This window comes from Coenobita brevimanus, chromosome 87 (assembly GCF_032717465.1).
Source record: "Coenobita brevimanus isolate Jiangsu-jjx chromosome 87, ASM3271746v2, whole genome shotgun sequence".
NCBI classification, from domain to species: Eukaryota; Metazoa; Arthropoda; class Malacostraca; order Decapoda; family Coenobitidae; genus Coenobita; species Coenobita brevimanus.
Genome location: NC_137040.1, coordinates 912204 through 925292, shown reverse-complemented (window position 1 = coordinate 925292; position 13089 = coordinate 912204). Strand labels below are relative to the sequence as shown.

The 13089-nt window shown below is 40.8% G+C and overlaps 1 protein-coding gene across 1 annotated transcript in view; it reads left to right on the top strand.

The window, feature by feature from the left end:
* LOC145410937 (uncharacterized) overlaps positions 1-10809 on the top strand; it is a 98121-nt gene extending 87312 nt beyond the window's left edge. The window contains exon 5 of the mRNA XM_080280990.1: positions 9964-10809. Coding sequence (XP_080137116.1) covers positions 9964-10233 — 270 coding nt within the window. The 3' untranslated portion in view covers positions 10234-10809. The remainder of the gene's footprint in view (positions 1-9963) is intronic.
* The last annotated feature ends 2280 nt before the right edge of the window (positions 10810-13089 follow it).

Here is a 13089-nt window from a genome sequence, read left to right as displayed (position 1 = left end):
TTAGTACTGTACTTATCATTGAACACTTGAAAATACAGCATATGAATCTTAATGATTTGGTTCCTACCATATAGGGTCATGAACTTTTGTGTTTAAAACAAGAGTGAGAATCTTCAGAATGCATATTTTTCATTTTTGTGCACGAAGTAAAGTGTAACACAAGGGAGCAGCGGCAAGATATTAGTCTTGAGCATTATTAACTGTTAATTCTTAAAGTGAAGCATTAATGGGTAAGATGATTAGGTCGTAACATTGAAAGTTGAGTGATACTGTGATTCGTGCAGTTTAAAGTATTTTCCCCAACGACATCGTTGTTTTTTATTTTGGCCTGGTGTGTGATTGTGCTTGTAGCTTGCCAGTGTAGAAGGGTAATGTAATTAAAAATGAGGTTTCATTTCACACCCGTTGTGTTATGATGTCTGAGTTTTTACTTGACCTTTTCATTTGATTTTTCACTGTAGATAAAAGCGAGAGTGAATACTGTATTTGAAATACTCTTATGTTTAAAATGCTGGTACTGACGATGAATAATCACGAAAATACTGTATTGGATGGATAAATAATGGATGGAATGATAAATGATGAATATAAATAAAGGCTGGAGGAGTAATGGAATAGATGGACAGAAGGAGAGGAGGGCAAACCCAAAAGAGGGCTGACCTTATCTCTTGTTGCAGAGCTTGCTAGCTGTCCACTCTCCTCATCCTCACCCACCTCCCCTCGCTCCTCCCCGACGCTACCAAATGTTGCGGTGCTGCTGGTGCGGGAAGCTCTCCTCCACCCGCTATGACTACGACAAGCACCTCCGGACTCATACTGGGGAGAAGCCATATGCCTGTTCCACATGTCCCTTCCGCACCGGTGACAGATCCAGTTTGTCCAAGCATGTCCGCCGTCATCATCAGCAGCAGCTACAACAGCAGCTTCAAAGCAGTTCACGTGCCACTACATTTCCTCAACAACGATAACAGCATACAGTATCATGAGAACCCATCATCATGTGCAGTATCATGAGAATGAAATGTGCTATACGGTATCAAGAGAACTGATTGTGTTATACGGTACCACTATCAGGAGAACTGATTGTGTTATACAGTACCACTGTCAGGAGAACTGATTGTGTTATACAATATTCTATCAGGAGAAATGATTGTGTTTACAGTATCAGGAGATCTGATCACGTTATGCGTAGTGTCAAGAAATGATTGTGTTGTACAGGATCAGAAAGTACTGATCATGTAATACAGTATTAGGAGAACTGATTTTATTATACATTATCAAGGGAACTGATGGTGTTATACAGTATCAGAAGTTATCGTGTTATACAGTTTCAGGAGAATTAATTGTGTTACTCAGTATCAGGAGAACTAATCATGTTGTACAGTATTATGAGAATTGATTGTGTGTGTTTGTAAGAGACTGAACAAAAATATCCTTTGTGAATGATTCATGTTTGGTGTGTGCTGTGGAAGAATGGCAGCTGCCCTACATCAGTCAGACATCAAAGTTTGTGACTGGAAGACTTCTAGTAGCAAGTTGTAATTACTTAAAGTTTGCAGGTTTTGTACTGCATCTGAATTTATTTTTGTGTGTGTATTAATGATTGTGTAATATGAAGTATTGGTGTGTTATGTAAGTGAAAAAATACAGCAAAAATCAAAACAAAAGAAGATGGAGACTTTAACTGCCTTGTGTTGGGTCTTCTTTGTTGCTGTTTCTCCACAAAACTTGATGATGCTGCAAACAAAAACTGTGCAGAGAGTGTCAAGAGTGATGGTTGTCCTCTTGTTTCAGGCTAGGGGCGGGCTGTTGCTGGGCGGGGGTGGTAAGGGCGGCGGCATGTACATGGTAGGTGGTGGTGTGCCTGTACTACCCTGCCCGCTCTGTGGCCGCCTCCTGCACACTCACTCACGCTACAAGAGCCATCTCGAGTACTGCCGTCGTGCAGCCAACCCCCAGTTTGCCTGCCAGACCTGCCACAAGTCCTTCGCTTATCGTAAAGACTTGGAGAAGCATGTCAGGACTCACACGGGTGAAAAACCCTATGCTTGCCACTACTGCCCTTTCAGATTTGCTGACCGCAGTAGTCTCGTTAAACACCGGCGTAGACTTCATCCTGACCCAACCACCTGAGTTAAGATGCTGTTTCTTCTTGTGATTGAAATGTTAACACTTGCATAGAAGTTTTTGAGCAGTACAGCACCAAAAGACAGAAAAGGAGTCCTTGTGAATGGCCTTTACTGCCCTTTCAAATTTGTCAACTGCAGTAGTCTTTGTTACACACCGGCATAGACTTCACCCTGATGTGACCACCTGAGTTAAGATGCTCTTCCTTGTGAATATGAAATGTTAACACTTGCACAAATATTTTGAGGAGTACAGCACCAAAGGACAGAAAAGAAAGGCTTGTGAATGAAATGTTGACACTTTCACAGATGTTTTTGAACAGTACTGTACACCACCTAAGGACAGAAAAGGAAAATAAATAAACTATGGGTGATAGGAAGTGCCGCATGGCCAATACAGTCATGATAAGATGCCTTTGTCTTACCTCCTTGCAGGCCGGTACTGTGGCAGGGGCGGGCATGGCAGGGGGCAGCTATGTAACACTATTCAAGCAGGACGGACTACACTCCGGTCAGTTTAAACATCCTCCCTGGACTGACTCACTGCAGGTTAGCAATGCGGTGAGTTTGGTACAGCCAGTGCAAGGAAGCGAGCAGGAGTGGGTTTGTCCCCTCTGCTTCAAACTTCAGACTTCCAAACAAGGCTTCAAGCGTCACATGGACTACCACCGACGTGCGTCCAATCCCCAGCACCCCTGCAGCCTTTGTGATAAGCGTTTCGTCTTTGCCGCTGACCTGCAGAAGCACCTCAGGACACACACGGGTGAAAAACCCTTTAGCTGCCATAGCTGTTCATTCCGCACGGGTGATCGGAGCCACTTGGCACGCCACCTTCGAGCCTCACATCCACCACCGCCACCACCTCCCTGACACCTGCATAAGCAGCATCTTCATTAGCAGCAGTTACAGTAGAGAAATTTCATACCATCAAAATGGAAAATTGTGCAAACTAAGGAGACAGCCACATAAACAGATTCTTCATTAGCAGCTGTTACGGTAGGAGAGGTGCGGGGAAGGGATGCCTTCATGCGATGGCATCAATTTAATTGGGTGGTTTTTCTACTTGGTTATACGAATTTCCCCCAGCTCCCTCCCTGTCTGATGGATGGAGGGTGATGGACTGCAGGAGACTAGCTTCAGGCTGCAGTCCACCAAGTTCATGTCCATATGAGCACTGGGCAACAGCAGTAATAACAGTAACAGAGAGGACCCTCCACCATCAGAAAGGATAACTGTGTTAACTTTGGAACAACAGCTTCAACAGAATTGAATAATTTTACCACAGGAAACTAAGTGTACCGTTAATTAATCAAAGTAAACTTTCGTTGTGTAATTCTGTGTCACCATCACCACCACCACCATCAGCAACAGCAGCAGCAGCAGGACCAGCAAGGATAACACCATCATTACCTCAGCACTTCTCACCATTTGTTAAAAGTATTTGCCTTTTGTGATCTATGACAGACAATCAGGGATTTACTTAATTTCACCTATAGGAATTCTTCCAGATGATTTGAGTAATATACTCTTTTTTTGTGCTTTTTTCTGTAAAGTACAGTAGATGTATTAAGTTGCAGTTTCTGATTATTTAAAATGTCTCTCCATGCATATATGCCAGTACACTTTTTTTTTTTTTTTTTTTTTCAAATGCATAGAAGGAAGTGTATGTCAGGAGACATATTGCCTTTATTTGTGGGTTCTTTAAGTTATTATTTTAAAATTACTGCAGTGTTCCATTTCATTGTCCTTGTATTTTTGTTTTACTTAAGCAAAGCCAAGATTTGCAGGCAAAGTCTGATGAGTCTTGATAAAATTTTTAAGTGTATAGCCGATAAGGATAACTTGACAAATATATATTCATACAGTACTGATGAAAAACATTAGTTTTTCTACTGCCCTGTGTTGTAACATTACATTGTAATAGCATGAAAAAGTTGCATTCTGGCATACTGGACATATTTTACTAATATAAATTCTGTGTACCAAATCTCATAAAATCTTTCAAGCAAACAGTGCTCATGCAGATCGTCAATATTGCAATTCAATATATCGACATGCAAAAGGCCATATCAGGTGAGACTGCATATTTTTAATGTTTTGATTAATTTTATCATTATGAATTCATGTACAGTGTTATCTAGTACAGTACTATGCTGCCTCAAATTAATCAAGTTGTATCTTATGTTAGAAAAATTAAGTACAGTAATGTTTGGTAAATTCTGTTGAAGGTTGTATAGCATGCTGAAGTAAAGTTAGCATATTACAACAGAGGCAGTCCTCGTTGTAAGTCAAGGATGTGTTCTAAAATACCTGTACAAGTTTGGGAAACTGGGAGCCAGCTCTATAGGTTGCAGTGGAACTTTCGTTGGAAATATTACTAAGTTGTTGAGATTTAACTAGCAAGTAAATAGATAAAATAAATAAGGCAACTTACAGTGAGGACATGCTGTTTGTTTAGCTTCTCTTCCCATGAAACTGGAAAAAATGAAAAGAGGATATGATATTGGTCAGTGAATGTGTGTGGGGGTGTGGAGTGAGCCTGTGTTTCTGGTGTTGCAGGGTGTGGCTGGCCTCTTTACTGACATGGTGTTGCTGGGCGTGGACGGTGGTGGTAGAGGCGGGCGGAGGGCGTGGGCAGGGTCGTGGGAGGAGATGAGGCAGGCCATGCGTCACACAACAGATGACATGCGCCGTGCCTCGCCTAGGACGGCTTGTCACATCTGTGGGTCGAGTGTGAGTCGGGCCAACCTTCAGCGCCACATCCGGACTCACACTGGTGAAAAGTTGTATGGCTGTCCTGACTGCCGCTACCGCACTGGTGATCGTTCTAATCTGCGCCGCCACCATGCCAGTGTTCACCCAGACAAACCGGCACTGCAAATGTAGGGTAGTTCAGGACCGAGAAAAAGATGTGCAGTAGATAATAAATTTATCTAACTGTCTCATCCAATCCTGTATTGCCCCATTAGGAGACAGTAAAGATGAAATTGAAACTGGAATGAAGAGGGAGACTGGAAGAACTTGCTCATGTACAGCAGTTCAGGCAGTGAGGGAAAAAAAAAATATCCTGTAGATTGGGAAGAAAAAAAAAAAAAAAAAAAGGGGGAGGTAAAAAGAAAACTACTCCATCAGTCTGTCATCATGGGATTGTTCACCAAGACAGACTTGCATTGTAGATGTAGTTTAAAAAGCAAGAGAAAACAAATGTTCTGTATTTCCTAAAGATAACAATAAAGCTGGAATAAAGAAAGAAACCAAAGAAACTGTTCCATTACTCTTTAAAATATTCAAGGTCCAAACACCTTTGCCTCAGATGTAGTTCAGGAAGTGAGGGAAAAATAAATTTGCAGCAGCTCATAAGGATGAAGTGAAAACTGAATTAAAGAAGGAAAATTAAATAACTTCTGTCAATGAGTTATTCAAATAACTTTACCACACTGATGCTTATACCAGAAAGTGATTATTCTAGCTTTTGCTAACCATCTGGATACATACTTAAAACTGAATCCTGTTTGAGATTTATGGCATATATATATATATACTGTACATACAGTAAACCCTACATAAGTCGAACTGTATGGGGCTCTAGGGCTCTTTGACTTACTGAACCTTCAGACTAACCAGAAATAATTGCAAAAAAACGTATATTATCCCCCCCCTCCCAATAATTGCAAATTGTATGTGATTACTTGTTTATTAACACTAAACTAAAGAAACATTTATGAAGTAATAAAAATAAACATCATCGTCATTATCATCCAGACCTCCTTTCCCACCCTAGGGGAAGGGTGAGGAGCAGCAAAGTCCAGGCAGCTCGAGTTTGCCCAATCCAATGGACCATGCTTCCATTCACTCATCATTCAAGCCCCTGGAATCCTGGCTCTATTTGATGCGTTAAAAACATTCAGTTATAGCCAGGATTCCAGGGGCTTGAAGGATGAGTTAATGGAAGCATGACCCACTGGAATGGGCAAACTTAAGCTGTCTGGATGTTGCTACTCCTCACCCTGCCCTAGGGTGGGAAAATAAACAATAAAAACAATTTGGTGCATATCATAGGCTCGGATAGGATAGGAGGTTGCGTAAGTGGAGAGGTGCAACAGTCACTTAATTATGTAACGTTTTGCACTTGTTTACTTCCCTTCACAATCAGTTACACTGAAATGTAACACTTGCAATATAATAAACTAAAATGTAGCACTTGGAATATAAGAAACAAATATATAACCCTTTGAATAAACACTAAGCCACACCTCGGTCAGAGTTTGACTTACAGGAAATTTCGCTTTCAGGGTCGACTTACTGAGGTTTTACTGTATTACACACAATTTTTTATATCATGTTACTGGACCCAGATTGAAATTAGAGTGATATACAGTACTGTTTAGTGCAGCATATAAGTACTGTATATAATTTAGCCCAAAATATAAGTACTGTATGTAATTCTTGCTTGTACAGTAATTTTGTTGATGTATATTGAGGTACAAGAGGTGGAATAAATGGTTTTAATGATCACTGTACAGTACACAAGATGTTTGAACAAATTTATGGTTGTAACTTATATTTTGGCTTCAGATTTAACCCCCTTCACTGTGGTGGATATTTTGGCACCAGGTTTATCACCCTTCACTGTGGTGGATCTCTTCTAAGCTAAATAGATTGTACTGGCTGTGGCAAGAAGTAAATTGAGAACTGATTTTGTCACGAACAGAATTGTCGGGGATTAACGAGAACAAAATGCAATATAAACAACATTGTTTTGAAAGGATAAATGTGGAATTAATTTTAAAAGTTATTAAATGGTAATAAATTCCATCAGTTTATCGATGTATTTTCAGTTTTATTCTTGCTGTTTCCTGGTGATTGGATTCATTTTAGGATAAAGGTTTAGAACTGGAGGAGTAAAAAATAACCATAGTTAATTTTTTTCTCTCAGTGAGGGCTCTCCTAAGCTATATAACTTACTCCAGAAACAACAGGATTATAATTAATCTTGCAATGAGGTGGTTTAAGATGTTTTATTATACTCCTGGTAGAGAAGTAAATGTTGCTGATGAAATTGTCGGTAAACCAAGCTGTGATTATTCAGTGGCTCATATTCAGAGTGGTGCTGGAGATTTAATAATACCTCTTTCTTGAAAATTGTTCTGCACACTATATCTCAGTATCCTCTTGTATCTTGTTGATGCAAACTGTGTTGATAGTAAAGCAGTATGAATGCCATGCAAGAGAGTGCTAAGGTATAATATACTGTACAGAAGAAGTTGCTGACAAAGTGGTACAACAAAGTCTCTTGTGCCATCTAGAATACAGCTACATTATTGATGTTCCCCACATCTGCCGTCCTCTTGTATAATAGTCTTTTTTTCACAAGAATTTGTCAGTATTCTAGGATGTATTTATGAGATTGTCGTATACTGTACAGTAATCTATATATTTATGGAATCTGAATTCTACTTTTCCCTCACCAGTAGTTACATTTTAGAGGTGGGAATGTACTCTGGCAGATTTTATATCAAAGTAATATTTTTGTGTTGTGTGTACATCTTTTCATCATGTTACTGTTAATGATGTATTAACCCCTGCTTAATATGGTGCTGGTATAGTTGACTGATGTAAGCAGCTATCAGATGAGATCAGAGCTGTCAGTATTAATTTACCATATTATTCACCAAAATAATTCAAAGGCATTGTGTGTGTGTGTGTGTGTTTGTGTGTGTGTGTGAGTGTGTGTGTTTTCTTTTGTTGGTTCCATCAGTGCATGAAACCATTTTTAAAGAAATATATAACTTGACTTGATACTGTACTGTATGATTACCAAGGATGGATGAGATGATATTTTTTAACCATTTCCAAAGTGGACCCAGCATATGTATTGGTTCAGTGTCTTGACACCTGTAGATCAATGTATGGCAGTGTTTTTCACATTTTTACCAAATGTGGTTTTTACCCAATAAATTTTCTTTGGTGTGTTTTTGTTTCTTTTCCTCCAGAGAGATTGCACTGATTAGTACATAGAATAAAAATTTATGGTACTGTATTGGAATTTATAAAGTTGTTAATCATCATCATCATCATGATCAACATCATCCGGACCCCCTTTCCCACGCTAGGGCAGGGTGAGAAGTAGCAGTGTTGTTAATATATTGTTGTTAATAAAGTTGTTAATATGAATAATAGTATAGTTATTTGACTGTGATGGAAAACAACCAAATGTTTGAAGAAAACATGAAGTATATTTGACAGTACTGATGGAGTGAGCTTGTTCTACAGCATTTAGTTTTTAATATCTGTGAAATTCTGCTATGGCCTACTTGTATAAATTGCTTGCTTTGGAGAATTACCTATCATCATTCCATGCTTCTGTAGCTATTTGGTTAGCTCTCAGAAATGATGTAGAGCTTTAGAAGATTGGTCTGTCTCGCCCGTCCGCCATCGCCACCCGCCCCTCAACTCTGTGCTCTTGCTCTTTCCAGAGTGCGTACCTGGCAGCTCTGTCTGGCCAGACTGAGGACGCGGGTGGTGGGCGGGCCGGTGGGCGGCGGGTGGCGTGTCCCGTATGCAGCAATGTGATGGCTCGCACCTACCTGGCCACACATCTACGCACACACACAGGGGAAAAGCCATTTGGTTGTCCGCACTGCCCCTACCGCACCGGTGATCGCTCCAACTTGAACCACCACCTCCTGCGCCACCGTCACTTTCCGTCTCAGCGTGGCAGCAGCAGGAGCTCGAGAGAACAGCAGTCCTCATCTGACTCTGTTGTATCTGATTCGGCTGTGCCACATGTGGCGCCCCCACCCCCAGCATCACCTGCCCCTTCTCCTACCACCACTCTAGCTCCAGCTCATGCACAAGCACCAGCTCATGTACCCTCACCTGCTCATGCTCCACCTCCAACTCATGTTCCAGCCACTGCCCATGCTCCTGCTCCAACCCACATTCCTACCCATATCCCTGTTCACACCCATGCTCCAATCCCTGCCCATACCTCTGCTCCTGCCCCTGCCCATACCCCTGCCACTACTCATGCTTCTGCCCATGGCCATGCCCCTACACCATCTCACGTCCCTTCAGCATGGGATGGGACTGCATTCTAGCACTGACATACCTCCAAATGAAATTCTCAGTGAACATATTGAATGTTCATATAGAAAATAAAGCAGAAGAAAAATGTAGATATGATTATTATGTCTACTTTTTGAGCAGCAAATATGTGATCTTAAAGAGAAGAAATGTAAGAGCGATAAATTGATAATTGCAGAAAGTGAGGCCACTATGTTACCTTTTTGGCACTTTAAGCACAGCTTTGATTCTCAGGCTCTAGTAAGCTATTGCTATATATGAGTTTCAGTGGGGCACTATGTACAGTATTCATAAGTAACCAATATAAAACATACTCAAAACCTTAATTCTGTTTCTAGTATACAGGATGTTTCTCCAAGTCAGTGTGGGTATACCCTGTTGACACACACACACACACACACACACATTCACATACAGTGCAGCTAGACAGTATTATGCAACCCAAAGTATCATATGCAGTATTATTACTTTGTCACATATTCTAAGTGGTGGTTCAGGTATAATATTGTTCCTTTGACTATTCCTGTGACTGGTACAAACTAATTGTGTGACACTTGCGTATTACGTGGCCCTACCAAAGCTGGTTTATGTTCCTCACGCCTTTACCTTCTTTTGGTGCAGTCTGTGCAGTGGTGGTCATTGTGGTGGTGGGTTTAGGTGGTGATGGGGGTAAATGTGGTGTGGTGACTGTGGTGTGGTGTGCTGTGGTGTGGTGTGGTGGTGGAGGTACTAACCCCCCGGTGTGTTGCAGGCGCTGCTGGCCCAGGGCGTGTCGCCACGACGTGTGGCCCGGCTGGTGTGTGGCTCCGACACTGTGTGCCCACTGTGTCGCAAGACCTTCTCCTATCCTGAGTCCATGATACGTCACTGCCAGGGCCATCTGCCCACTGCACACCGCCTCCGCTGCACTGCTTGTGGAAAGTCTTTCCACCGCAAGGATCAGTACAAGTACCATCAGGCTCGGTGTGAGGCAAGGCAGGTCCAGCTGCAGGCTGGCGTGTTGCCCCCGCCCTCACTCTGAGGGTGCCACACCACCACATTGCCCTCCTGGCTCCCCAATCACAGGGCTTCACCACATGACTCCCCACCTAATCCCACCCCACCATGACCTTTATGTCACCTCTCATGTTCACATGTTGGACCAAAGTTCACAATCACTAAGACTATTACCACATTTTCTCTTTTGTGCCACTCTTCCAGGATTCTCATCATCGCATTTTGTTAGTATTGTTTGTCCAGGCTCAAGTTACCTCTAAATGACTAGTGTTTGTAAGATGTTATACCGTTGTCAGTCTACCTCTTAATTTCTTACATTGAAGCCTTCACAAAGGCCCTTTTGTTGCTCTTAACTCCAAGCATCAAAACAAAGATCTTGCCTCACAGTAATGCTGATGCTGTTTTAGATGTAAGAGATTATTATTTAAGTGGCAGCAAAGTTCAGTATTGGATGTAATAGGTAATTAATGGTTTTCTGTTATACAATATTTCTTATAACATTTCCACTAGTGAAATAAGGTTATGCTTATTATTTTGCACAGTGTTTAGGTTTATATACATGTTACTGTGTTTTTGCACTGATTGGTACCGTATGTTTTGTAAGGAGTTCTGTTTATTTGTATGAATGTGTATTGTATTGTCTGTTGTTTGGTATTGAAATAAAATGCAGTATCACCTGAAACTCTTACTTTCTCCTTAATGTACTTAGAAACAAGCATATGTATTAGGGTTTTTACGTATAATATTTCATGAAATTAATATTGGAGCTTCTACATTTATAACCACTGAAATATATGTCACTTAGATAATAATGACAGTTGATGATGATAAGTTGTTCTTATAGTGAACTACATGTGCTGATACAGTACTTTCATTGTAACAAAATGATATTACAGTAGTAGTTGTAAAATTGAAGCAGCCCTGTAGTAGTAGCAGTAGTAGTGCCAGCACCATTAGCAATAGTAGTACAATATTAGTAGTACCAGTAGTAGTAGTAGAAGTAATGGTAGTAATTGTTGTTGCAGTAGAAAAGTAGTATATTAGTGGAATTATTGATAAATTTATCAGTGTATACACCAGCAGCATTTAGCTCATCGTGCATCTCCTTTACCCCTCAGCTGGACTGTGAGACCATGCGATTCACCCTCCGTTGCCGTTGTTGCGACAAGTCCTTCAGCAACCGGTCCAACCTGCAGCGCCACCTCGCCTCACAAGCCAACTACCGTCCCTACTCGTGTGCTGTGTGTTCCAAGGCATTTGCAAGGAAGGATGTGTTGAAGCGGCACATCACAAAACACAACCTTTCCCACTCACTGCACACCATCTTGACTGAGCCTCCTGGTTTGGTTTCTCTCAGCCCACCTTACTGACCCTTTCTGGCTGCCCTGCCCTCTTTCTTGTAGTTACTGGTTTTTGTTTTTATTCATTCACTTTATCATGTTTATGGCAGAACTTCTAATCCTTCCTGACATCTCTGTCATACTTCTTCTTCTTTTTTTTTTTTTTAATGCAGTATATGTCATTTATTGCAGATCTCCTAATCCTTCCTGACATCTTTATTGTAACTACCTTTTTTTTTTTTTTTTTTTTTTTCCCAGTAGGCTGTTTTATTTACAGCAAATCTTCTAATTCTTTCAGATATCTCGTTTTTAGCTCCAATTTTTTTTCTTAATTATATCTTTTTTATGGCAGATCTTTACATCTCTGTTCACAGTTCTTATACCTCTGTTTAGCCCCAGAAATCTTTCCTGGTAGTTCATAGGGTCTGTTTTATATTGCATAGGAATCTTCATAGCACATTTGTCTTGGCAGATTATTGTGCATATTACACCCTGATATGCTCTTTTGCATTGTATATACTGTGTGTATATATATATATATATATATATATATATTCTAGTAACACATAACAATGTACAATAAGATAACAAGGTGTAATATGCAAAATATATCACTGAGAAATAACTGATACAAAGTCTTCCATGCCACTTAGAATACAGCTCTTAGTTATACTGTAGTTCGTGGTATATCCAGACAGCATTTAGTCTTTTTTACAGTTTCAGAACCTTCCTGATAGCTCTAAACTTCTCCAGTTCCATAACATATTCTATAGTTCTTTCTTTTTACCTCCTGAGAATATTATGAAGCATAGGAGACTGTGAACTTGAGAGTTAGATTTGGCTTTCACTGACCCCTCTGGTACAAAAGGTCTCCCCTGTGATGAATAAAATTACCCAGAGGTAGCAGGAGTAAATCAGTAGAATACATCACTTGCGTCAGGAATTAATATCTGTTGTAGTTCCTGAAACTTGGCACCTATCTTGTCTCTTTTTGTAGTCATGATCCCCTCAGTGTTAGGAGAAACACATTGAGGCAGTTTGGCCATTTGGAGAGGATGGAGAGCAAGAGACTGATGAGGAGAGTATGTGAATGAGGTGGAGGGGGGGAGAGGGAGGGGGAGGCCAAGGATGAGATGGAGGGATGGAGTGGAGAGATATATGAGAGAGTGGAGTGTGATCTGGGAGCAGAGTAGTGAAATATTGGGGGACAGGGCAACATGGAGGCCACCCCTTACCGGATTAAGGCATCTGGCAGTAGATAGATAGGTAGATCCCCTCCGATGACTACTCCTTTTATCAGTTTTGCTTTTATTTTTCAGTACCATCAGGTAGATCTGCCAGCTTTCTTGTTTATTTTCATCCATTATTTTTTCATTTTTATATTACCTATACAACACCTGATTCAGATGATGGCATTTTCAAACAGCTTCCTTTACCTCTCTTGACTTCCTACCACCACCACCTGAACACCTTTAATTCCTTTCCTTTTCCTCAACCATTGCAGCCATTCTTGGCACCTTTTTGTCATTCTCAAACATTTT